Source organism: Papio anubis, chromosome 6 (assembly GCF_008728515.1).
Source record: "Papio anubis isolate 15944 chromosome 6, Panubis1.0, whole genome shotgun sequence".
NCBI classification, from domain to species: Eukaryota; Metazoa; Chordata; class Mammalia; order Primates; family Cercopithecidae; genus Papio; species Papio anubis.
In genome coordinates this window covers 39620076-39647865 of record NC_044981.1, presented here as the reverse complement: position 1 = coordinate 39647865, position 27790 = coordinate 39620076, and the positions used below count along the sequence as shown (strand labels likewise).

At 42.5% G+C, this 27790-nt stretch overlaps 1 protein-coding gene across 1 annotated transcript; it reads right to left on the bottom strand.

The window, feature by feature from the left end:
- Positions 1 to 18940: 18940 nt before the first annotated feature.
- Positions 18941 to 27511, bottom strand: TREML4 (triggering receptor expressed on myeloid cells like 4). Its single transcript, XM_021937255.2, is given in 5 exon segments — positions 18941 to 19075; positions 25588 to 25648; positions 26139 to 26189; positions 26672 to 27002; positions 27227 to 27511. Coding segments are annotated over 5 exon segments (714 nt in total). The 5' UTR covers positions 27401 to 27511; the 3' UTR covers positions 18941 to 18978.
- Positions 27512 to 27790: the final 279 nt, after the last annotated feature.

The window sequence follows — 27790 nt, the reverse complement described above, 5'->3', positions numbered from 1 at the left end:
TCCTCATTGATTTTTTAGAAGTTTTTTTTTGAGGAGGATTAGTAGAATTCAGCTATGAATCTATCTGGTCCTGAGCTTTTCTTTTTTTTTCTTTTATTCTTTTGTCTTTGAGATGGAATTTTGCTCTTGTTGCCCAGGCTGGAGTGCAATGGCACAATCTCTGTTAGGTAGAAACCTAACAGGTTTCACTTGTTTCTAAAAATTTTTAAATTTCTAATTTAATTTCTTCATTGGTCCAGTGATTTTTTTTCAGGAGTATGTTGTTTAATTTCCATGTATTTGTATAGTTTCCAAAGTTCCTCTTGGTATTGATTTCTAGTTTTATTCCACTGTGATCCTAGAAGATACTTTATATAATTTCTATTTTAAAAAACTTATTCCACTGTGATATGGAATACATTTTGATGATCATAGAAGATACTTGATATGATTTCTGTTTTTAAAAATTTGTTGAGATTTATTTTGTAGCCTACTATATGGTCCATCTTGGAGAAGGTTCCAAGGGCTGATGAAAAGAATGTGTATTCTGCAGTTATTGGGTAGAATGTTCTCTAGATGTCTGTTAAGTTGATTTGTTCTAACATCCAATTATGTCCAATGTTTCTTTGTTGATTTTAGATCATTTTGTAGATAATCTATCTAATACTGTGAGTGGGGTGTTGAAGGCCTTCATTATTATTGTATTGCTGTCTATCTCTTTAGGTCTAATAATATTTGTTTTATGAATCTAGGTGCTCCAGTGTTGGGTGCATATATATTCAGAATTGTTATATCCTCTTGCTGAATCAATCCTTTTATCACTATATAATAACCTTATTTGTCTTTTTATGTTGTTTTTCATTTAAAGTCTGTTTTATATTACATAAGTATAGCTACTCCTGATCACTTTTGGTTTCCATTTGCTGGAATATCTTTTTCCACCCTTTGCTTTCAGTCTATATGTGTCTTTATTGGTAATGTGAGTTTCTTGTAACCAGCATATAGTCGAATCACATTTAAAAAAATTAATTCAGCCAATCTATATCATTTAAGTGGAGCATTTAGTGCATTTACATTTAAAGTTAATGTTGATATGTGGGGTTTTGTTTCTGTCATATTGCTAATTATTTTCTAGTTGTTCTATCAAGTCTTTGTTTTTTTCTTTTTCTCTCATTGATTGTGGTTTAGTGAAATATTGTAGTAGTGTCATTTGATTCCTTTCTCTACCTTCTTTGTGTAATCGCTTTACTAGTGAGTTTTATACTTTCATGTGTTTTCGTGATGGTTAATATCAGCTTTTTACTTCCAAGTTTAGGACTCCTTTGAGAATTTCATGTAGGACTCTTCTAGTGGTGATGAAGTTCCTCAGCATTTGTTTGTCTGGGAAAGACTTTATTTCTCCTTCATTTACAAAGCTTAATCTAGCTGGATGTAGAATTCTTGGTTACCAGTTTTTTAAAATTTCATCAGCACTTTGAATATGTCATCCCATTTTCTTTTGGCCAGGAAGGTTTCTGCTGAGAAATCCACTGTTAGATTGATGGGGGTTCTTCCATAAGTGATTAGACATCTTTCTCTTACTGATTTTAGAATTTTTTCTTTCACTTTGACTTTAGACAGTTTGATTTCAATATGCTGTGGCAAACTTTTTACATTGTATTTGCCTGGGGATTGTTGAGCCTCCTCTAAATAGATGTCTAAATCTTTTGCTAGACTTGAAAAGTTTTCATCTATTATTTCATTAGATAGTTTCATTAAGCTTTTGGATCTCTCTTCATACCTGGGAATACTGATAATTTGTAAGTTTGGTCACCTTACGTAATCCCAAATGTTCAAAGGCTTTATTCATTTTGTTTCTTTATTCATGTCTGACTGGATTATTTCAAAATACCTGTCTTCAAGTTCAGAAATTATTTCTTCTGCCTGGCATAGTCTATTATTGAAGATTTTGAGTGTATTTTGTATTCCCTTCAACGAATTTTTTAGTTTTAGACTTTCTGGTTTTTTTTTAAGATAGATATTTATGCTTTGGTAAATTTCTCATTCCTATCCTGAATTAATTTTCTGAGTGCTTTGCATCGATTTTGATTTCTGTTGCATCTTTTGCATCTTGAGTTTCCTTAAGATCAATATTTTGTTTTGTATTTTAAAATTAAATTAAATTAAATTTCAATAGTTTTGGGGGAACAGGTGATTTTTGGTTACATTGACAAGTTATTCAGTGGTAATTTCTGAGATTTTGGTGCACCTGTCATCCGAGTAGTGTATACTGTATCCAATGTATAGTCTTTTATCCTTCACACCCTTTCATCCTTCCCCCTGAGCCCCCAAAGTCCATTATATCATCCTTATGCCTTTGTGTCCTCATAGCTTAGCTCCCACTTATAAGTGAGAATATACAATATTTGGTTTTCCATTCCTGAGTTATTTCACTTAGAATAATGGTCTCCAAATTCATCCTGGTGAGTCTGCAAATGACATTATTTCATTCCTTTTTAAGGCTGAATAGTATTCTATTGTGTGTGTGCATATATATATATATATATAGTGTGTGTATATATATATACGCACACACATACATACCACATTTTCTTTATCCATTTGTTGGTTGATGGGCAATTAGGCTGGTTCCATATTTTTGGAATTACTAATTGTGCTGCTATAAACCTGCAGTGTATGTAACATTGGTGTATTTTGAGGTTTTGTTTCGAGACTTAGAGCTCCTTTTGGCAGTTCTTGTAGTGCTGACTTAGTGGCAAATTCAGCATTTGTTTGTCTGAAAAAGGCTTTATCTCTCCTTCATTTATGAAGCTAGTTTTGCTGAACACAAAATTTTTCACTGATAATCATTTTGTTTCAGGAGGCTAAAGATGGAACCCCAACCTCTTCTGGCCTGTAAGGTTTCTGTTGATAAATCTGCTATTAATCTGATGGGTTTTCTTTTATAGGTTACCCAGTGCTTTTGTCTTACAGCTCTTAAGATTCTTCCTTCATCTTGACTTTAGATAATCTGATGACCATGTGCCTAGGTGATGATCTTTTGGAGATGAATTTCCCAGGTGTCTTTTGAGCTTCTTGTATTTGGATGTCTAGATCTCTAGCAAGGCCACGGAAATTTTCCTCAATTATTGCCTCAAATAAGTTTTCCCAACTTTTAGATTTCTCTTCTTCCTCAGGAACACCAATTATTCTTAGGTTTGGCAGCTTAACATAATCCCAAATTTCCTGGAGAATTTGTTCATTTTTTAAAAAATTCATTTTTCTTTGTCTTTATCTGGATTAATTCAAAAGCCTTGCCTTCAAGCTCTGAAGTTCTTTCTTCTACTTGTTCTAGTCTATTGTTGAAATTTTCCATTGCATTTTGTATTTCTCTAAGTATGTACGTCATTTCCAGAAGTTGTGATTGTTTTTTCTTTATGATAACTATTTCTCTGGAGAATTTTTCATCTATATCCTGTATTTTAAAAAAAGATTATTTAAGTTGTTTTTCACCTTTCTGTGGTAGCTCCTTGAGGAGCTTAATAATCAACCTTCTGAATTCTTTATCTGGCAATTCAGAGATTTCTTCTTAATTTGGATCCATTGCTGGGTAGTTGGTGTGATCTTCTGGGGGTGTTATAGAACCCTGTTTTGTCATATTACTAGAATTACTTTTCTGGTTCCTTCTCATTTGGCTAGATTATTTCAGTGGAAAGATCTGGAACTCAAGGCCTGCTGTTCAGCTGTTCAGATTCTCTTGTTTCACAGGGTGATCCCTTGATGTGGTGCTCTCTCTGTTCTCCTAAGGATGAGGCTTCCTTAGAACCAGACTGCAGTGATTGTTATTGCTCTTCTGGTTGTAGCCATCCAGTGGGACTACCAGGCTCTGTGTTGGTCTGCAAAGAGTTCTGCAATGTGACCCATCTTCAAGTCTCCCAACACTTGGTCTGGTAGAGGTGAAAGGGGAGTGAAGTAAACTCTGTGAGAGTCTTTGGTTGTAGATATGTTTAGTGTGCTGGCTTTGTCAAATGCTGGTTATGCTAGCAGTGAAGTTATCATGTGGTGTATTAGCCCATTTTCATACTGCTGATAAAGGTATACCTGAGACTGGGAAGAAAAAGAGGTTTAATGGATTCACAGTTCCACATGGCTGGGGAGGGGTCACAATCATGGTGGAAGGCAAGGAGAAGCAATCATGTCTTACATGGATGGTGGCAGGCCAAGAGAGAGAACTTGTGCAGGGAAACTCCCCTTTATAAAACCATCAGATCTCATGAGACTTATTCACTATCATGAGAACAGCATGGGAAAGACCTGCCACCACAATTCAATTCCCAGACCCACTTAACTCTGCCACCATTGGCCTGAGAATCACCCCATCATCCTTCACAGTGGCTATGTCAAGCTCTGCCCAAGGAGAGTCTGAGCCCAGACTCAGGACCTTTGGCTAGCCAGGATATTGCAGGCAGTGGAATTCCGACACCCGATGGTATTTCTGTATGTGCTCTGGTAGCTAACAAAAAAGAAACTCTTGCGAGCTTTATGGCCCCACCCAACACCTAAGAAACCAAAATACTTATCTTGTCCAACTCAGGACATACTTGGATCCCCCTACTAATACCACAGATGGGGCTCTCTTGAAAGCCCAACCTCTTGTTTGGAGGCCAACCAACACAAGCCATCAGAGCAACTCATGACAGAACAACCCTGATCCCAAGAAAGAGAAGCCTGGATTCTGCACTCTGTCTCGGGGTGGGAGGTAGGATGAAGCTGGGCACAACTGGGCCAAGAGAGCCTATACTCAGACCCTCCAATGGCGAGTGCATGCACCAGCTACTACAGGGGGATGGAGCAGTACTCAGGCCCCTGGAAAAATGCTTGAGTGAGGGGCAACAATTGTTGCACTGAGGTCCTGCCACAGGGAGTGTGGGGGTGGTCCCAGTAGCCACAGATTTGGTAACTGGTTGAGGATTTGCATTCCTCTTATGCCCTAGTCCTGGTGGGGCTCCCTCCCATATGCTGGCTGTCATAGTAAACCCAGTTACAGTCAGACCAGGCAGTTTGCACCTGGCCTGTAACTTAGCCCTGAGCTATAGGAGGCCCTGCCCAGCTCAATCAAGTCACTGAAGTAAATCTTGTCCTGCTCAGGTTTTGGGGAGGAGGTGTACCCTGTTTCAGCATTGAAGCTGATGTCCACACTATGCTTACTTCTTAGTCCTGTTTGTGGGAACCTATTCCCCACTCAAGCCCTGGTTCTGCAGGCTGCAGCCTGAGTTCCCCTAATGCCTAAGACTGCCATTACTGGTTCCCAGGACCACACACAATTTTTTAAGAGCAAGGATCAAGAATGGCAGTTTCTTAAGTCTCAGGAAGGGTGTGAAACCCAGGGCATGCTACCTCCATGGGGAAGTTTCTTCTCACAGTCTCCAAGCAGCTCCATAAGTTAGATTCAGGGATTGGAGAGTCAAGGTGCTCTCCCATGTCCTGGATTGAATGATTCCCCAGTGGGAAAGTGGATCACAGAAAGACTCTCACTCCCAGCACTTTGGGAGGCCAAGACGGGCGGATCACAAGGTCAGGAGATCGAGACCATCCTGGCTAACACGGTGAAACTCCGTCTCTACTAAAAAATACAAAAAACTAGCCAGGCGAGGTGGCGGGCGCCTGTAGTCCCAGCTACTCGGGAGGCTGAGGCAGGAGAATGGCGTGAACTCGGGAGGGGGAGCTTGCAGTGAGCTGAGATCCGGCCACTGCACTCCAGCCTGGGCGACAGAGCAAGACTCCGTCTCCAAAAAAAAAAAGACTCTCACTCACGCTCTCCCATTTGGAAGGGTCTCTTCTGGTTCCCAGCTGGTCCCAACTACACAAGCTTCCTGTTTTCTTTCTATTTTCCTTGATTTTGGACTTTTCTTTTGCTTTTCTGTTGAACTCTCAAGTTCCCTCTTGGATATTGTATTCAAAGTGTGATTGTCTACACACTATTTGGTTCTTTTAAGTGTATGAGATGTGGTTAAAATGCTTCCAGGCAGCCATCTTGGAAAAAAACTAGATATTATCCTATGTTACAAATTGCAAATATCTTGTCTCAGTCTGTCATTTGTCACTTGTCAAGCTCATACAAGACAAGGCTGCGCCAAAGCCAAGTCCTGACTGGTTTGACTGCTAATAACGCAATTAGCCACTTTTTTTTTTTTTTTTTTTTCTCGAGAAGGAGTCTCGCTCTGTCGCCAGGCTGGAGTGCAGTGGCGCAATGTCAGCAATGAGCCACTTTTACTTTCAGTCAGTTTATTATTTACATAGACAACAAGGGAAAGATTAGGCAAAGGTGCCAGCTCCTCATGGCTCTTGTCCCACATCCCAAAACAAAAGAGGCCAGACAACTGCAATATGAGTTGTGGGACATTCCACTGCTGAGGAGTCCACTCTAGAGGCAGATAAGTGGTTTCATAACCTGTAGCCCTATTCTGAGGTATGGGACAGAGCCTCTGGCCTCATCAGAACTCAGGAGGGCATGAGGAACTGTCTTTCAGGGGAGACAGAGAAGTTACCGGGCCATGGTTCTCACAAGCCTCCATCCTTTTATGTTCTAGGAGGGTCGCAGGCATTCTGCCATGCTTCAAATTACCTGTACTTCATGTGTCTGCCAGTGTGACCTATGTGGCATATGCAAGGTTGTCAAGGCAGTATCATGGAGCTGTTCCCCTAAGTTGCTTTAGTCCACAATATATTTTGTCAGAAAAAGAAATTTTTTTTTTGGGAATAGAAACTGTCTATACTCACATTCAGTCTTGACACTGAGAACTGAAATCACACCTTTGCTGTCTACATTAACATAACTTTACTATTCGGGTGTCTGTGTGAATATTACTTTACTGGGAGTTTTCTTGTCCAGGAAAATGGTTTGCTTGTTCATTACAGGAACTTCCTGAAAGATTCATTACCTCTTTAATGGAAAGCATTAAGAGGTAGTTGGCAACCTAAGATTCTTTGAATCCCCCACTTTCAAAATCCTCATCTTATTGTTTCTACCAATCCAGTACTATTCGATCGTGATCCTTACTTAATCATAGCCCAGCCCTTGCTCTGAAAGACCTACCTTAAATCAAACTGCTCAGTAAGTCCTAATCTTGCCTTAAAACACTCCCAAAGTTTGTCAAGGTGGCTATTTACATTTAAATTAATAAATGATAAATAGAAATTCAGTCCCTCACTCTCACTTGTCTCAGGTCAGATGCTCAATTATCACGCATGGCTAGTGGCTACCCATGTTGGACAGGGAGAGAGAACATTCCACCATCATAGGAAATGCTGCTTTATAGACTTTTGCCTCAATATAAATAGTCAACTAAAAAGTATTCAGTTCCTTGTTATAAATTTAGCTTCTTATTAATACAGATTAAACATTTTATAGCACAATGTGCTTTTACATTTAAGTAGCTTGGATCATAGTTTCCATTTAATTAAAGCAGATTTTCCTCTTAAAGGGAAAAAAATCGCATTAATTTTTTTTTATTTCAAAAGAAAGAGTTTTTATTCTTTCTCCTTCCTCAGTCTGTTTGTCCTTTCCTCTCTGAGTTTCTTTCTGAAGTGTTTTTAAAAAATACTGAGATGGGCTTCTTTTCCAGAAATTCTGATTCTATTGGTCTGTGTATGAGAACATACACATCAGTATTTTTTTTAAACTAACCAAACAAGGTAAAAACCAATATTGCATTTAGTCCTAACATGTGGCTCCTGCTGAGAGCTGTTAGGTGAGCAATGTCTTCCAGCTCTGGGTTTCTAGCATGCCTACTGAATTGTCAAGGAAGGTAAAGCCAGAGAGGGTTCCTGACTCACCCAAAGTCACAGTCAGTTAGTCAGGCTGACACTAGATCCAGGGCCCCTCACTCAGAGTGCTTTCCCACTACTCATCAGGCCCCTGGGGTTGGATGAGCTCCATTGGAATTTGGGGAAGATGCCATTTCCCTCTCCTTAATACTCAGGTTGCAAGAAAACAAGGAAGGTGACTTAGGGAGAATGACAGCCTGGCTGAGAGCCTCCCCTGTTCTCCATCACCACCTCCTTCTTCCCCTGGACATTTCTACCCAAACTAATGTGACTCAAGTCTGCTCCTGCCCCACCCTCCCCTTTCCCTCACTCCCACATCCTCTTAGCACATGGACTGGGGAACAAAGGGCTTGGTGTCCAAACCCAGGGCTCAGAGGCTGGGAAATCATAGTTGATGACATTTGCCACATTTAATGTTGACTGTGGGCAGGAGTGGAGACATCAGCAGTTAACTTGGGTGGAGGCTGGGTCATGGTTCTTGGGCTGGTATACAGTGGGCTCAGGACCTTAGTGCTAGTAGGAAGAACTGTGGGAATCTGAGGCATGTTTTGGGTAGGATTAACATTGGAGAAAGGGGTACCTAAGAGACCTGTGAAAAGGCATATTGGATGAATGGATGGATGGATAAGTGGGTGATTTAATGGATAAACTATTTGGAAGTGGGTGGATGGATGAATGGGTAGGTGGATAAATAGATGGATGAGTGGAGGGATGGATAGGATGTAGGAAGAATAAGTAGATGAAAAGATGGATGAGTGGGTGAATGGGTAGGTGTTAGGGTAAATGGAGCTCAGGAAGGAAATGGACATGGCCAAGAAGCAGGGTTTTCTTTTGCTATAACCTAGGAATAGTGTATGATCAGCCTAGGTTAGAGTCAGGAAGAAGAAAAGGAGGAAAGGAGGGAGGGAGGGAGGAAAGGCAGAAAGAGGAAGAAAAAATAAATATTCAGGCTATTCACTTTGTTGGATTGCACTTGCCTGCTATTCTTCATCAATCCATATGCCCCCAACTTCTTCAGGAATAAATCCTTGATTATTTTACCTTATATTATTCATTCTACCTTGTATTCACCTATGACTGTGGCGTATCACTTTATAAGTTATCTTTTATTAATGTATTCCATATGTACTTTGTTTTCCTTAGGCTTAGAATTCCCCTGGTGCTAGGAATTTAAACTTTCTCCCTCCTTTCTCTTTCATTATTCTTCCATCCACCATATTTCTCTAATGCCACCTACCACCTTGCATCATAACCCTTCCTCACATGCTGTTTCTCTGGCCCAACTGTGGGCTCCTCCAGCTCAGGATGGGATCTCAAGGCTTTTGAGTCCCCATCCAGGGCCTAGCTTAGCCCTTTGCCTTCCAGGGAATGGGCATTGAGCCAAAGCTTGGGCATTGAAGACTGAGAAGCTTATTGGGGTCCTCTAGATGCCCATTTGACCAAGTGGCTGGGCACACTCAGCAGTAGAGAAAAAGCACCACTGTTTCTGACCATCACAGAAAAAGGCGGGAGAGCTTGGCAACTCTAATTTCAGGAGGAATGCCCAGGGGCCTTAGGATTAGTGGTGACCCCTAACTTCTCATTTTGAAGCTTAATGACTCTCAACGGATAAGGGCAGGTCCAGGGAGAGGACACAGGTCCCCTGAGCCCCTGGCTACTACACCTCCCAGCCTCAGACCCTAAGTGTCATGTCAGCCTCATTGTTTAGATGTCTCCTGTGTCACATTTCTCCCCTGCAACTCCATTACTCAGTAATCTTTCTTGACTACAGCCCTTTGAGAGGATGCTGGGAGTTAGGGCCAAGGGTAGGGATGTCTGGAATGTAACATTAAGCCCTTTGTGCTTGAGCATGGGGAAGCTTTAAACTTATTCCAAATAAATTGAGGAGTCCTATTAGTAGCAGCAAAAATGTTAAGAGCAATATATATGATGTGGAAGGAAGAACCAAAAGCCAGCAGGTCTGCGTTCTGGGGCTGGCTCTGCCCTTCAGCCCGCAGGTGACCTTAGGCCAGGGGCTTTTCTTCTCCATGACCCCAGTTTTCAGTGATGAGAAGGTGGAAGGAGAAGATTTCTAGGATCCTCTCCAGCTTTAACACCTTGTGATTCAGGAAGTCTGAGACCCACAAATAAGAAGGGACAGAACTCACCTTGAGATACCACCAGGCAGATGATTCTGACAATGGAGATCTCAGGGGATTTGGAGATTCCACACCCATAGAATCCCAAGGCCTCTACTCTGAGCTCAGTCATGGTGATGGTGAAGACGCCATAGAGGTGATCATCCTGGATGAAGAATCGAGGCTCCCAGGTCGCTGTCCTGGGACTGTCCCCTACTATGGCACACGTATTGGCTGATATTTTCCTGCACCAGCTTTCCACCTGTAAATGTTGGGAGGGCTGGTACTGGTGTTTTACAGAGGTTGCCTCACCCTCCAGGCTGGGATGCAACTCTGTCCACTGTGCTCACAATGGCCTCTCTGCCCGTGTTCATACCCTTCCTAGTCCATCCTTGACAAGTGGCCACTACATACTTAAAAATAAGCTGTGACACACCTCTCTTAACTCTCCAATAACTTCCTCTTATACTTAAAATCACTCAAACTTTATCTCATAGGCTTCAGGGCTGCTTGACTTCCCAGCCTCGTCAATCACTGTCCGCACTCACTATGGAGCTACTAAATAAGCCTTTTTTTCTATGCTTTTTTTTTTTTTTTTGAGACAGAGTCTCACTCTGCTGCCCAGGCTGGAGTGCAATGGCGTGATCTTGGCTCACTGCAACCTCTGCCTCCCAGGTCCAAGCGTTCTCCTGCCTCAGCCTCCCAAGTATCTGAGGTTACAAGCATGCACCACCACACTCAGCTAATTTTTGTATTTTTAGTAAAGACGGGATTTCAATCATGTTGGCCAGGCTGGTCTCAAACTTTGGACCTCAGATGATCCACCCGCGTCAGCTTCCCAAAATGCTGGGATTAAAGGCGTGAGCCACTGCGCCTAGCCAAATAGGCCTTTCTTATACAAGCCAAGTTCCTTCTGACCTCAGGACCTTTGCACATGCAGCCCTTGCCACAAAGGGCCCTTCAAAGCACCCAGATTTCAAAAGGGCTGGAGAACACTCACCTTTCAGGGGTCGGCTTAGTGTCATCTGCTCAGGGAAGTGTTTTCTGATCCTCAGTACTTCCACAGCTCCTCCATTACTGAGTTACTTTCCTGTTCACTGGTGTTTTTTTTTTTTTCTTACAAAAATTTGTTATTTGCAATTGTTATAGAGCAAGATCGTGTCTGTTTTTGCTCACTACTGTATCCTTAGAGCCTAGAATAGTGCCTGCCACATAATAGGGGCTCAATGAATTATGTTGAAGCAATGAGTGAATAAAACACAGCACAGACAGTGCGAAGTTTGAACCTCATCTCAGCCACCTGCTAGCTCTGGGACCCCAGACAAGCTCAGAGTCACATTGGGTTTTCAAGTCTCATTATCTTCATCTGTAAAATGGTGGCAATAGTGCCATGAATAGTGCCATAAGGGCACTGCAACATGACCATTAATGGAGTATTATTCTTATTATCTCTGATGTTAGTGGAGTGTGGGGCAGGGAGGACTCCCTCCACCCGTCCCAGTGCCCCTGCAGCCCACTCACCTGGAGACACATCCAGCTGGATGCCCATCAAGGGGTACAGGGTCCCAGAGGTGTTGCGCATGCACCAGTATCGGCCTGAGTCCTGGAGCCTGAGGGCCACCATGGTGATGTTGACCACCTTGGCCTGGGCATCGTCCTGTAGCAAGTAGCGGGGCCCTTTCACCCAGACTCGGGCAAAGCCAAGCTCACACTTCTTCTTCCTGACTTTGCACCAAACCTTGCCATCCATGCGGCTTTTGTAGCCCTTATAGGAACACTGCACAGACAGAGTCTCCCCTTCGAGGAGCCTCACTTTTGTGTATACGCTGTCAGCAGAGGGGCCTGCGGAGACAAGACTTGTTGAATAAGCTCTGGCAAGAGGAGAGGAAGAAGGCATCATGAAGGTTGAAGATCATGGTGAAGGGCGAGGTGGATATTGTCCTGCTGTCACGAAAACCACAGACTGATGGGGAAACATAGCCCCATCCTCAGGGAGCTTTCCCCAGCCTGAAGGGAGGTAAACGGGCCCTGAAAACAGCTAGCTCCCAGTATTACGGGGGACACACAGGCCCCCCTCTCAAGGAGCTTTCAGTCCGATGGAGGAGGCAGGTATATCCTTCAGGGAGCCCCAGGTCTAATGGAGGATACACAGCACTTACACTGGGAGCTCCCTCAGACACAGCCCCTTTCCTCATGGTATTTTCTAGTCTGATGGGAGAGTGACAAGCTCTGTCTTCAGGGATTCCCAGGGAATTCATTTTTGTTTTGTTTTGTTTTTGAGACGGAGTCTCGCTCTGTCACCCAGGCTAGAGTGCAGTGGCGTGATCTCAGCTCACTGTAGCCTCCACCTCCTGGGTTCAAATGATTCTCCTGACTCAGCCTCCCGAGTAGCTGAGACTACAGGTGCCGGCCACCACACTCGGCTAATTTTTTGTATTTTTAGTGGAGATGGGATTTCGCTGTGTTAGCCAGGATGGTATCGATCTCCTGACCTCATGATCCGCCCTTCTCGGCCTCCCAAAGTGCTGGGATTACAGGCGTGAGCCACCATGCCCAGCCATATTCACTCTTGTAAATAACCTCTTACAGATTTACTTGAAATCTTTTTGGTTTCCCATAAAGTTTGGGTTGTGGGAGGGGTTCCTATACTCTCACACATGGATGTGAGTGCACATACACTCACACTTACACACAGTCTTGCTTTCTCTCTCTCTCTCTCACACACACGCCTATGCACACAGTCTCACACACCCTCCAGCCGCCTCTCCTTTTCCCTATCCATGCGTCTCCTTTATCCCTCTCCCTGCCTCTTCTTCTGTCGTCTCTACTCATCACCAGCTCCCTCTAGAGTCCTAGTCTCTTGGGCAGGCTTCCTAAAGCCACCACAGTGCTTTCCCTCACCCACCTCATCTCAAGAGCCCCTTCCTCCCCTGCCTCCAGCCTCTGTCAGCATGCAGGAAAGCCCCATCAACTTCCCCCTGCTCAACCCTGTCTCGCCTGTGCTGCTTCCAGCTCCAGTGGAAATGACCCAGCACTTTGCCCAAGACCACACCCTTCACTTACCCCAAGGCCTAGAATCAGAAGCATTGATTTCTGATGTCCAGTACCTGTGCCATCTGCTCCTTCAGTGTGTGGGGACCCAGCTGGACCCCCATGGTTATGTATGCTCCCCCTACTCACCAGTGCCATGTTTCTACTCCTTAGATGGGACTGTCAAAAAGTAAACTGAGGCACAATAAAATTTTAAACAGATTATTTGAGCAAACAACAATTCATGAATCAGGCAGCTCCAAGCAGAAGAGGTTGAGGAGCTCCACTGGAGGAATGCAAGGGGAAGACTCCTGCAGGACAAGTAAAGTGAAGAAAATATTTAATTGGTTACAGTTATACAGTTCCCTTATTTGGCCTATCCTGTTGGAAAGACCCTAGTTATCTACATAAGCTTGTTGACTTCTTCTGACTGGTTGAGCTTAAGTTCTGTTCTTCCTTAATGTACACATTTACAAGAAATAGCTCAAGTTAAGTTTCACTGATGTTTGCAAATCAAGCAAAGTTGAGGTCACTTATGAGGCCTAACTGGTTTTGTCTGCTCAGGGACTCTTCAGGCCTGGTCTCCATTTTCATTCATTTTAACGGGACTCAGAGCAAAAAGTCCTCAAGCTTTCACGGCCACAATCTTAAACTGACCTTGGACCCCCCAAGCTCCAAGCAAAGTCTATCTCGGCTGACCCTAAGCTTTTATAGTCTCTCAACTCATTCACTCACTTATTCATTCATTCATTTGTTCATTCCCACAACCTCATTGCTATGCATGGGGCTAGGTAGGCACTGGGGGCACAGGAATGAGACACAGTTGTCACCTGAGACCTCTCAGCTCACAGGTGTGTTTTGTTTTCCTTCTTCACCCTTCCTTTTTCCCACCCAGTCCTCAGAACTTCCTGAGCTCCCTGAGTTCAGCGGTCATCTCCCTCCCCAACACACACAGTATGTTCCTTCATCCCTTCCCCCATTAGAACAGTAAGTTGCTTTGGGGGCTTCATGCGCTTGCAATCCATGCTTCTATGAAACCAATACAGTGTGCCCAGCACTGAGCCAGGGATCGTCGAAACTGTGACCCTTGGGATCACTGTGCTGATAAGGGTACAAGGAATCAAACACTCATTCAATGATTGAGGAAGTATGCGCTGGATTCAACCTTTCTTAAGAGAAATTTGGAAGCATTGGTCAAAGTCATTAAAAATATGTATACATTAGACTTTTATGTCCAAAATGACTTAACACAACAGTGTATTTTGTCTTTACATTTATTTTTCCCATTAAAAAATTAAGGTCTGATTTACATACAGTACTATTCACCCTTTTTAATGAACAGTTCTGAGAGTTCCAGGTATCCAATGCCATAATCAAGAGAGAAGGGTGCCATCATCCCAAAAGCTTTCTTGGATCAGTAACTTTATGTCTTTGACCAAATTTGAGAAGCTCAGACATTTCTTTGAATAATTTTTTAGTCCCACACTTTTTCTCCTTTGCTTCTGGGACTCTGATGATGAAAAAGTTAGCTCTTGTGGTAATGTCGTACAGATAGCCGAGGTTTTGTTCAATTATTTTCAGTCTGTTTTCTCTCTGTTCAGTCTGAGTAAATTTATTGATCTGTCTTTTAGTTCACTAATTATATCCTCTCATTTCTACTACCCTATAGTGTCCATCTAGTGAGCTTTTAATTTTGGTTATTATAGTTTTTAGTTCCCAAATATATCCTTTTGTTATTCTGCTACTGATTTCTAGTTTAATTCCAAAAAACTCTACTGAGTTTGTTCTTTTCTTGTTTGTTTTCTTTATGACTTACTTTGGACACAGATTAGTTTTAAAATTTTAATTTTGGAAAATCTCTCAGCCTTTTTTCTCTATGATTTATGTCTCTATTATATTGGCTGCTTATGCCCATCCTTACTAGAATTGAATCCTTAGTTATTTCTTTTAGTTATTTAATATTTTCTCATTTAACACTTAATTCTTTGATCTATTTAAAATTTATTTTAGATTATAGTATGAAAAGAGGGTAGCATTTAATTTTTTCCAAATAGTTAAACATATGCTGTTTCCATTGTTAAATAAACTCATTGATGTGAATGGCTATCTTTGTGATATAGTAAGTGTATCTATATATTTGGACAGTTTATGGCAAACTCATCAACTCTATTTACCTCTGGGGCTTCCTTATGTGGTGAAATCTGTAGTAATTCACTGATCCTCAAAAAAAAAGGGGGGTGGGAAGGGAATAAAAGATGAGAACACAAGAAAAATTACCAAATGCTATAAAAGATAACAAATTGAACAAATTTCTTATAGAGAAACAAATTGAATAATCTATTACAGAGAAAGCAGAACCAGTGGGAGAACAATGATTTAAAGAAGCATAGTAGATATTCTCAGAGCATAGTAGATATTCTCAGGACAATATTAGAGGCATAAAACAGGAGCAAGCAATAATGAAGAAGAAAAAATTAGAAACATTGATTAAGAAAATGATCATTGTTGAAAGAAAACTCTGAATGCAATGACTAGCAGAAGAATGAGTACATAAGGGAAAGAGTCAAGGAGAGCTCCCTAAAGGCAGTAGGAAGGAATAAGGTGATAGAAAGTGTAAAAAAACCATTAAGAGGTATGGAGGATAGAAATAGAAATGTCAATATCTCCTCAAAGAAGTCCCTAAAGGAGAAAAAGGAGTAAATGGAGTAGAAGAACTACTTGAAAAAATAATACCAAGGATTTTTCCGAATTAAACAAATATGTAAGACATCAGATTGAATGTGTTCAGAGAGTTCCAAATAGAATGGATTATCAAGCTTTTGGCTTCCCGCTCCCTCCCTCTTTCCTCGTTTTGTCGCTGGGCTTCCCAAACACCCTTTGACTCTTCTCCCCCTTTTCCGCCCACCTGCGTGCCTGCAGGAACCCGGGACCTCCTCGTGAGGGTCCGCCGCTGCAGCACCGCGGGCTGTTGGGGCAGCCAGGGGCCACCGCTGGCCTCTATGGTCATACCACCCTCAACGCGCCCGAGGCATGACCCAGGCAGGGTCGGCCTGGTTAGTACGTGGATAGGATTCCGCCTGGGAAGACCAGATGATGTAGGCTTTTGGCTCCCTGCTCCTTCCCTCTTTCTGCCTTTTGTTGCCAGGCTTCCCAACCACTCCCTGACTCTTATCCCACTTTTTTGCCCCCCCCCAAAAAAAGAAAAAGAAAAAGAAAAAAAACCCGGATAATTACCCCACATTAAACACATTATAATAAAAATTTCAAAAAGAAAATTATAAAATGTTCCAGAGATAAAATTGGTCAGTGAAGATGAATAACTATCGGATTATTATCAGACATTTCCATAGCTACACTATGAAGATAAGAAAACAGTAACAAATGTTCAAAATTTTAAAGAAAGATACACTTTTTTTAGATGTTAGCTTATGACACAGAATTTACCACCTGCTTGAAAATTGTGGTTAAGGGAATTATGACAATTTTGAGGCCAAGGATGTTAAGAAAAAATATTTAAAAGTTATAGCTAAATGCTAGCTCTTAGCATCTGATTAAAGAAGACCTATTTTTATTTAGTCCATTTTTATCCCACTACCAATGTTCTTTAAGTGAAGCTCAATATTTCCATACTACAAGTGAACTTTTCCCAACCCACTGCAGTTGTAAAAGTTCAATAAATCAAGAAAGGATTGGGGTCAGCCACATACGACTGAAAACCAAATAGCAGTGGCTTCAAGACATAATTGTTTAATTTTAGGTATCATTTTAATTATGAAAATTTCCAAGCATACACAAAAGTAGAGATAATCATATATCTAGCTCCACGTAGCATCACTCAGCTACATTTATTTTTGCCGTTCATTTTTTTTATATTGGCAATACCATTCCAAGGGTTGTGCTATGTGCTTCACATAGACTCAAAGAAAACACATAATCGCTAGTGTCTAGATTCTTGGTTCAGGCAACACAAGCTGGCAGTATTGATTAGATGTCTGAGATCCTACAACCCAGCTGATGCCACCTGTGTATAAGTGCTAAAGGAAGTCTCACATGATTCCACAAGAGAACCTGAAGGAGGGTATTCATCACAGCATTATTTACGATATAAAGAAGTGAAGGCAAAAAAGCACATGCACCCTGGGTTCGGAATGGTGCACTATGGGATATGTACACAATGTAATAAGCACTGAAAAAAAGTGGGCTGTGCATATGTGCCCAGCAAGGAGTAAGACAAGCATATGAAAAAGGTCTATCACGATTTCTTCTAAGTAAGTTTAAACATAGTCACAGAAAAAAAATACTGCATGTTTTATAAGAATACATTCAAATTTAAAGTTACATGCCAAACGCATTAGAGTGGTTGCCTCGGAGAGGAAGGCAAGTGGAAATAAGGAATGAGGATTAAAAAAAATAAAGAAACAAAGCAAAAGTGATGCCTCTTACAGATAGGTGATGATCACGTGGCAGGAGCTGAGATATACATGAAGAGACTTTTGTTTGATGCCCCATCCCCAAAAGAGCAAACGAAAATGGTGCTCTATTTATAGTGGTCTTTTTCAGGGCTGGCATTCAGCTGCTATGCACTGGTACCCCAAATTGGTTGTTCATGGTGGACCCCCATTCTGAGTGGTCAATCCCAGTCTCACTAGATGTTAGTTGGAAAATGACTGTACCTATTCTTGCTTCATAAATGTGTGCTCCTCTTCTGTTCCCTAAAACATTTATCTTTCACCCACTGTCAATTATCGTTAGTTCAACTTGATTTTCTCTTTTAGGCTATGAATCTCACATGTTAAGCAAACAGAATTTGGGCCCCAGATTATCAGATTCCATTTATGGATGAATGTTCTGGGTCCTGTTTTAGGCTACTGAGTTTCCTGCTCATGTCATTTTAACTCATCTAATTTTTTCTTTTACTTCTAGATCTTCTTCAGCTTTCAGTCTGCTGATTACAACCTTTCTTAGTTTCAATTTTATCATTTATTTTAAGTCATTTCTCTCTCATTTAGGATATCTGAGGTGGGAGGGGAGGAAGGTGAGGGGATACACCTGCTTTCTTGCTCAGCTGCCCCTGACACATTCCAGTTCAGAGGCTGAATTTAATTAAGCACAAGAGGAAATTCACAGGACTCTCGGGCAGACCACAGGCAACAAACAGGGAAAATGTCAGGGATCCTGGAGACCTGCCGGGGCGGGGCTGAGAGAACCACAGAGTGCTGGAGAGGAGACCAGGCGCTGCTGAAGATGCTGAGCTGGGCACTGACCCGGATGCAGAAACCCCCGCCCCAGGTCTTCCCAATGGCAGAAGGCAGGGCAGCGGAAGTAGATCTAAGAGGGTTCAGGGCAGGGGTGAGCGGTCACCACCGGCGAGATGGGGAGCTGAAAGTTCTCCCCAACAGGCTTAGTGCTGGCCTTTCCTCACGGGGAGGTGGGGCCTCATGCTTAGGGCAGCTCCCAATAGCTGGGCAGGGGAAGAACTGGGATTCATCCTGGATCCACGCTGTGGCTCATGCACCCAAGGGTCCTGGGACAAGACTGTGCTGGGACAATCAGAAACCTCCGTCACTGCTGTCCTGAGACGGAGCAAGAGGGGGAAAGTCATGAATGGAAGTGATGTTTTTCTGATCCTTTGTCTCACCCTGTCCCTGTTACCTATTACTCCTTTTCCCGCCCCTGCCCCCACTTCTCCCAGTCACCTGCTTCCTTCCCATTACCTTCCTGTCTCCTAAACCTTCTACCCAGGCACTCTCAGCTTTGTCCTCCTGGTCTTTTTCCTCTTAGGACAAAGACAGAGGCAGAGCCCTGGATGGGACTCCCAGAAAGCCTCTGTCTCTTTCTAAGGTCTGCGTCGGCAGGAAGGCAGAGATTGCAAGGAAACAGATATTTAAATTGTTCCCAGCTGTCATTTTTCCTGGCTCTGTGATCTGGCTGCTTCTCCCTAGCCATCTTTCTAGGAACAGAATCTGGCCCCAGCTCCATTGCCCCCCAGACCAAATCCAGGCCCCTCGCACCTGTGGCACCTGCGGGTCAGGAACACAAACAGTACTCACGGCATCAGGCCCTTGGCCGTGAGGAGTCCACACAGCACAGAGACCAGCAAACTGGGGCCACCTGAGCCAAGGCAGGCGGGGGAACTTGATTTCCTGCAGGGAGGAAGGAGAAAGGAGGACGAACTTGGGCCAGGATGTCACCACCTCCTGCGGTGTCCCTAAACCAGGCAGGCCCTTTGTGGCTGGAGCTGTTTGTAGAAGGGCTCACCCTGAACTGACTAGGACACAGGGGCCTGGGGCAGGAGCCACAGAGATCTCTGGGACTGAGAGGGGATCCGGTCAGAAGGAACCTCAAAGTCTTAAATGGAGGAAAAAGCTGGCCAGGGGAGGAACAAGGGATTGGAGTTCAGGTAAGGGGAGGGATAGAGCCAGGGGAGCAGGAATTCTCCTTAACCAGGTCAGGTAGGACCAGACCATCAGGAGCCTCTTAGGAATCAGAGCCAACTGCATCTTCAAGACAAGCCAAGATATCACACCTGAGGGAATGAGGCCTAGAGACTGCACAGGACCTGACCAGACCCTTAGGAGCAGTGACAGCACAGACCTAGACCTCCTGTCTGTTGGTCCCAGGGGTCCTCCCTGGTCCCCTCTGTGTAGTCCCCACTCCTGGCCTGCCTAGCTCTGATTCTAGGAATACCCTGTCCCAGCAAATCTGCTTTTCTCTTGTAGCCTCAGTAACTTTCTGCTTCAGTGTTACTTAATATATAATAAAGTCAGTGAGCTCTTTTTATTTTCACTTTTTCATGGTTGACTTAGCTACTCATGTATATTCTTTTTTTCGTATAATTTTAGAGTAAATTTTTCAAGTTCTTTACAAAAGTAAACAAGTTGTGTTTGGGATTACATTTAAAGACATTTTAATTTGGGAGAAATTGACATCTTTACAATGTTATTGCCTCTTCCAAAGTCATGGATTATTTCTATTTATTCAGATCACATGTCATTTTTTAGCATTTTGTAGTTTTCTCCAGATAGGTCGTGGTTAAATTAATTCTTTCTAGAAACTTTATAGACTTTGTGACTGTAATGAAAACTATCTTATTTTTCTAAATGATTATTCCTCATAGCAATCTATTTGTAATGTATGTCAGTTGATTTTGTCTCTGGCAGCCTTGCTAAACTCTCTTGTGACATCTAATAGTTTGTTGTTTCTCATTCTTTTTCCGGGTAGATGATCCCATCATCTGCAAGTCATGACAGTTTTTCCTCTTCTTGTCTAATCTTCTTTCTTGTAACCTGTTTTCCTTTCCTTCAAGCATTGATCAGAACCTCTAATATTTTAGAAGACATTTATGGTAGCTGTGAAAATCCTTAATTTGAGTTTATACCTCCAATAAGTAATCTTTATTGTAATCATTGGTGTACAATCTTTACCAAGTTTTCTGTTTTTATTTCTATTTTATTAAGAGCTTTTTCATATAACATAAATGTGCTGAATATTCCCAAATGCTTTTTGTGCAGCAGTTGACTTTTTTCCTGTAGTTTATGAATTTGGTTGACTTATATTAATAGATTTTGTAAAGTTGAACAATCCTTTTTGTTTTGTGATAAAACTCTCCTCTGTTATAATCAGTCTTCTTTTCAATGCACTCTTGAATTCAGTTAGCTAATGGTAATTTGAGGATTGACCCCATGTGCATCAGATAAATGAACCTGTAATGTAATTTTTTTGTATCGCCTTTAATTAGTTCTGAGATTTTGATGACACTAACCACTTCAAATGACCTGGGCCGTTTTTGCTTCTTTTCTATTTTCTGCAACATCTAGTATGAAATATAAATCAAATGTTTCTTTAAAAATTGGGTTACCTGAAAACCATGTGAGTCTTGAATTTTCTGTGAGGATGGGTCTCATCAACCATTTCAGTTTTCCTATTTATTAATCTATTGAAATCTATTTCTTCTTGTGTTAATCTTGGCAGTTCATATTGTTATGAAATTGTGTGCTTCTAGGATTTAAAACAACAAGATTTTATTCAGGATTTACTTATTTTAAAATCTCTGTAGAATGAGTGTGTGGTTATTTTCTTTTTCTTCGATTTGTTGTTTATTCATTATCTTCTTTTATCTTGGCAAGAACATGTTTATGTTAGTAAACTTTTAAAGAATGAATTATGAATTTCTTTGGTCTCCTTTCTCAGTCGTTCAATTACATGATTCTTTGGGCTTGCTCTGAAGCTCACGTTCCATCTTCTTGAGATGCTTCCTTAGCTCATTAATTTGAAAGCTTTCATGTTTTCCAACAAATGTATTCAAAGGTACTGATTACTCCCTAATACTGTATGCCTCATACTTTTTGATATATAGTGGTCATATTATAAAAATATATTTTATTGCATGCTTAAACATTCATATATGAATGTATTAGTAAATAGTTTGAAAAGTGCTATTTTATCTTTACTTCTCTTATGCATTCCTAATGTCATTGCATTAGGTCTGGAGAATATATTCTGTGTCATACTGATTCTTTAGAATTTCTTCACACTTCTTATATGTCCTCATACAAGGTGTCCTTTTGTAAATACATTCCATGTATTTGAAAAAATGTATACTATCTGTTTTTGTTATGTAGAGGGTTATAAACATATATACGTGTACTTATACACTATTTATATTTGTGAATACTGTATTTTATAAAACATACATAATATATGGAATCTGGCTGCAGAGCAGAAGGGTAGTAGCTGGTGAGCAAGGGAAGCCTCATAGTATTTACAGCCTCCCCATTGCACTCATCACTGCCTGAGCTCCGCCTCCTGTTAGATTAGTGGTGGCTTTAGATTCTTGTAGTAGCGTGAACCCTATTATATATTATTAAACTATTTAAAACAAGATTTATATAGTTTAGAACATTTTTCAATCTGTAACTACATTTTTATATATTTGAAAATACGTGTTTAAAAGTATAGTTTATATGTATCCTATATTATTATAAATATCTCATAAAATATGTAACATATTGATAAAAATATGATGGTATTATACTGGAATTTATTAGTTATTTGGCTTAAAACTTAAACCCCTCTATTTAGTTTTGTCTCACTGGTCTTTGATCCTCTGAGAGGTATGTGAGCCTTCAACTACAATGGCTAATAATTTACTTCTCCTTCCATTTCTGATATTGTTGCTTGATATATTTCATGGCCAAAATGTAAGCATGTACATGTTTATGATGGGTCTATTTTCATATTCAAGTGCGTCTTTCATCAGTCTATATTACATATCTTTGTCTTTTTTTATAAACAAACGTTATAGACATAATATTTTACCTTAAATTCTATTTTATTCAATATTAAGAGTGCCAGAACAGTTTGTTTCCTAATAGTCAAATATATTTTTCTAATTTTTAACCTTTTAAAATCTTTTTGTATGTGTATCTCTTATAGATAGTATAATATTGCAGTTTTTAAAACTCAAAGTGTCCCTGTCCTTATTTTGTGAGTTTAATCCACCTAAATTATTGGAATTGCATTTATGTTAGGACGTAATTCTACCTTTTTATTTCACTTTTTCCATTTATTGTGCTTTATTTTTTAAAAATTTGATTCCAGCTTTCCTTTGGCTAGAGTTTTAATTTGCTGGATGAAAGGGTATACATTCTCTTGACTTAACCTGAAGACTCTTATCTACATTGGTTTAGTACAATTGCTACACTGAGCTTATCAATATCTACATATTGCCTCTCATGAGACAAGTACCCAACCATCCTTTCATGGGCTTCTGGTCTCTCCTTCTCACCCCATGTTGATATTGTCTAGAACGGGGTCCCCAACCCCTGAGTCACAAACCAGTACCAGTTCCTGGCCTGTTAGAAATCTGGCTGCACAGCAGGAGGGTAGCGGCTGGTGAGCAAGGGAAGCCTCATAGTATTTACAGCCTCCCCATTGCACTCAACACTGCTTGAGCTCCGCCTCCTGTTAGATTAGTGGTGGCTTTAGATTCTCGTAGTAGCATGAACCCTATTATGAACGGGGCATGTGAGGGTTCTAGGTTGCACGTTCCTTAGGAAAATCAAATGCCTGATCATCTGCCACTGTTTCCCATCACCCCCAGATAGGACTGTCTAGTTGCAGGAAAACAAGCTCAGAGCTCCCACAGACTCAACATTATGGTGAGTTGTATAATTATTTCATTATATATTAAAATGTAATAATAATATAAATAAATAAAGTGCACAATAAATGTTATGCGCTTGAGTCATCCTGAAACCACCGCCCACCTCCAAGTCCATGGAAAAAATGTCTTCTGCGAAGCCAATCTCTGGTGCCATAAAGGTTAGGGACTGCTGGTCTAGAATGTTATTTTTCAATGACCATGAATGTATTTTCTCTTGTTCTTCATTTTGCTCTTAGCTGCCATTTCTATGAATTAAAAAAGATAAAAATAAACTTTCCCAAGATGCTGGGCACACTTACTCCCTCACTTCTAGCAGTGTCTCCATTGTTTATTTTTCATCCTAGCTGAGTCCTTCCTCCAGGACTGTTTTCAATGGGGATCTCTGCATGTGGCAAACCTTCTGAGGCCTTGAGAATCCAGAGGTTTTATGATTTCACATTGGAGTGACAATTTGGCTGAATACAAAACACTGGATACAAAGTTTTTCTTTAGTACTTTAGAAATATTACTCAATGGTCTTCTTTTCTCTAGTGTTCCTCTTAAGAAGTCTAATTCGTATTCCTTTGTAGGTGATCTGAAAGCCTTCAGACATTTCCCTCTGCTTTTTAAGTTCTTCCGTTTTACATAATGGGTGTAGAGGTATTTTTTTGTGTGTGTTGGCTGTTTTCCCCTATTTGGCAATGTACGAATCTTTTCAATTTGAGGTCTTTTCTTCTATAATTTTGAAAAACTTTCCTGGATTCCTTCTTCAAATATTTCTTTCTTTCATCCTTTATTTCCCACTGGGGTTCTTGATACCCATACATTAGTACATCTACTCTTTTCCTTCATGTCTCCTGACTTCTCTTTGTTTTTAGATGTCCAGTTCTTTCCAGGAACTTCTGTGAGAATTCCTCAACTTCTTACAGCTCACTGGCCAGCCATGGCCATCCTTCATCACATATATTGTGATCTATAATATTTTTCACAACTATGATTAGCATTTGGCTCTTTTTTTCCAATGGGTCATCCTCATGATCCACATAGGTCATGTTTCCCTTCACCCCTTTAGCCAGACTGATGATAGGTACTTCAGTTCCTGGGGAATGGGCAGTTCCCATAGTTCTGCTTCACAGGTTTCTATTGTTGGGTGTGTTGCCATTCTTTTAAGGTAGTGCTTCTGCTAAGAAACCTAGGTATTTTGGCTTGTGAATTCAGATTCCACTGGGCGTATTAGATACGGATCTGGTAATGGGGAAGAATGGAAGACTAAATCCTCTAGCCGTTGAGGGTTAAAAATGAGAGGAAAAAGCCCTAAAGCAACAGTCCCCAACCTTTTTGGCACCTGGGAACTGTTTTGTGGAAGACAAATTTTCCACAGACCTGAGAGTTGGGATGGTTTCAGGATGATTAAAGCACATTATATTTATTGTGCACTTTATTTCTATTATTATTATGTTGTAATATATAATGAAATAATTATACAACTCAACGTAACGTAGAATCTGTGGGAGACCTGAACTTGATTTCCTACAACTGGGTGGTCCCATCTGGGAGTGACGGGAGATAGTGACAGATCATTAGCCATTCAATTATCATAAGGAGCATGCAACCTAGAACCCTCGCATGCACAGTTCACAACAGGGTTAATGCTACTATGAGAATCTAATGCTGCCACTGATTTGACAGGAGGCGGAGCTTAGGCGTAATGCAAGCTATGGAAAGAGGCTGTAATTCAGATGAACTCTAGTGGTTCACCACTCACTCCCTAATATGTGGCCCAATTTCTCACAGGCTTGGGGACCACTGCCCTAGAGCACAAGACCCCAGGGACCCCCATTAGCTGCCATGCTTGTTCTCTGGTTAGGGTTTCACCTTCAAACTCCCTGAGAGATAGTCTGTTTGTAATCCACCCGTGCTGGAGTTTGCAGGAGGAGAGGGCTAGGAAGCAAATGCTCTGGCAGTTGGTTGTCTATTTTCATCAGTCGCTCATGGCTTTTGCTGTGCTCCATGGTCCCCTAGAGCACCTGTGACCTAGTCTATTGCAGCCTATTCCTACAGTGAAGGGGAGGCCGTGATGGCCTCAAAACCCATGACTACAGGGATAGAAGCAGAATTTAAGAGTATTCCTCTCATCTTTCTCTGGCTGACTTCTCCAGCCACCATCTGCCCCAGGCTGCAGTCACTCTATTCACACTCACCCTTCAACACACCAACACGGCCTCCAGTTTCCACCTTTTCTGGGTTCCATTTTGTCTCATTGCAGAAATCCATGTTGAACTGTCTTTTCCATGGTTCCTCCACAATTAACAACCTGCATCCTCTTCCCCTTTCCACTCTACCAAACATGGAGTCATGGCCTGGGGGCTCCACAGCTGTAACCTATGCCCCAACCCACCCAACCCACCAGAGAAGGATCCTTGCGTGCCCTAGACCTGATTTGAAGGTTCAGGAGCTAATCAGTCCTCCCTTCCCAAGACCTCCCTCCCATTGTTAAAACCTCTGACCTACCTGGTCTCAGAGCCCTTGATGGAGGGATGGCCAGAGGTCCCCTCTGGAGAAGTGATCAGAACTAAGGAGGACACAAAGAAGACAGTGGCTGCCCAGGGGACCAGAATAAAGAATGGGATTGGGTCCCAAAAGTGTGAGAGGAAGGGGAGAGGGACCAGAGGCAGCTCCTAAGGGTCCCTCAGGCTAAGGGTAACTGAGGCCTGAAATCTCCATACCCAGCTAAAGTTAAGTCTGGCACTGTCCTCTCCATGCTGGTAGAAGGCCAGTAGCAGGAGGGCTGGGACACATGTGTGCAAGGTGTCCCATATGGACTCCCCTCTAGGGACACCCGCCCATCATCTTGAGAACATAGCGATCTTCTGATCACATCAGATAGTGCATGTTTCTCTCCCTGGCAGTCAGTGGGCCCTGAAGGTAGCTTCCCACCGGCCCAGGCCCCAGGAGATCAGTCCTCAGAGGCAGTCCTCCCTGGTTTCCCCTTCCCTGAATCTGAGGCTCCCAAGCTGCCTGGTGACCCTTCTAATCTCCCCCCACTGAGGCCTCCAACCTACCCATGCTTGTTGCGAGCCAGGGGAAGGTCCACATAGGAGATGTTGTTGGGGCTAAAGAAAAAAGCAGACAATGACTCTCCAGGGGCCCAGAAGAGAGTGGGGTCTACCCCATACATGAGAGGAGGTAGGTGCCCAGAGCCAGACCCTCAGGATGTCTTAGGCTGGGAGTGTCCTGTGCCTCAGATCTGCATAACAGAGCTGTGGGGGTGTGTGTGTGTTAGTGTGTGTGTGTGTGTGTGAAAAGAAGAGTTGTGGGTGTGCCTGTGTAACACAAAGAGAGATGCAGAATGACAGAGAGACTGTGTCTCTGTCCAGGGATCTCTGGGGGTATCTTCCCAACAGTTGAGGCCAGGATGTGCCGGGTGAAGGAGAGGTGAGAGTCCATGTCTAGGGACAGAATCTTTGCTCCCCTCGGGTCAGAGCAGAAGACCTGGCAGGATGGGGGATGATAGAGGCATGGGAGTGGGTGCATGACATTTCCTTCAGATCCCTGGGGGGTGGCACAGAGGTATTTCCTCAAGAAAAGCGCTCACCTGGAGACACCACCAGATTGATATCTCTAAGAACAGTGATGACATTTTTGGAAGTGTTGTAAATTCCAAACCAGTAGAATCCAGAGTCGTTCTGTGTCAGCTGAATCATGGTGATGTTAAAGAAGCCAGCGTCGGGCTCATCCCAGATTGTGTAACGAGACTTCTGAACTGCTGTCCGGGGCTTGGAGCTGCTGACAAGTATGGTACACCAATCTGGAGATGTCTACTGACACCAGGTCTTGGACTGATAGGGTCCTGTCTTGGGTGAGTACTGGCATTGCAGGAGGAGGGTCTGTCCTGGGTGTTTGTGAAGTTCTTCAGGCACGGCGCCCTTTACCCAGGAACCTGCAGAAAGATACCGAGGTCAGAGCTCTGAAGGGACCCAACTTCCCCCATCACAGGCTCGGGAAGGGGAGAGGGAACTACTTCTGATGCCCACACATGGAAGAGGGCCCCTAAATTCTGTCCTGTGGTCACAGAGCCATGCTGCTTCCCTGCCCCACTCATTCTTCATCCCACTCGTTATACCCCCTGCCCTCTTTCCTTCCATGTCACCTGAGGCCAGGAGCAGCAGCAGCACAGGTGGAAGCAGCAGGTGTGGACCCTCCCAGGCCATTCGAGCCCAAATCTGTTTCTGACAGTGGAGGAGAGGATAAAAAAGGGAGTCCTCTCAGGAGAGGGAGTCAGATGCTCTGCCTGATTCTGCCCCAGGTTCCCAGTGTCTCTCATCTGGGAAAATTGAGGAAGGTCAATGCCTTGACCGAAATGGTCGGTCTGGGAGGGCGGGCTCTGCAGACCAGGGGAGGAGGGGCAGCCAGGCCTGGATAGCAGCCATCTGCTACAGGGTCTGTCTCTGGGCCTGGTCACCCCAGCCCTCCTGTGTTGCTCTACTGCCTTTCACTGAACTTCTCCCCGCGTCTGCTGCTTTATGCCTTCCAGCCCATCATACTGCTCCTCTGTTGCTAGGGGCAGCTCTCAGGATGGCCAAGAATAAAGTTGGTGAATAAAGCTGGGTCATCCCTCCTTCCTTCTCTCTATGCACTTCCTATAGGTGGTCAAGGCACTTGGAGGCATAACCAGACCCCTGAGTCCTTCTGGTCTCAGCCACGGTGGATTGAT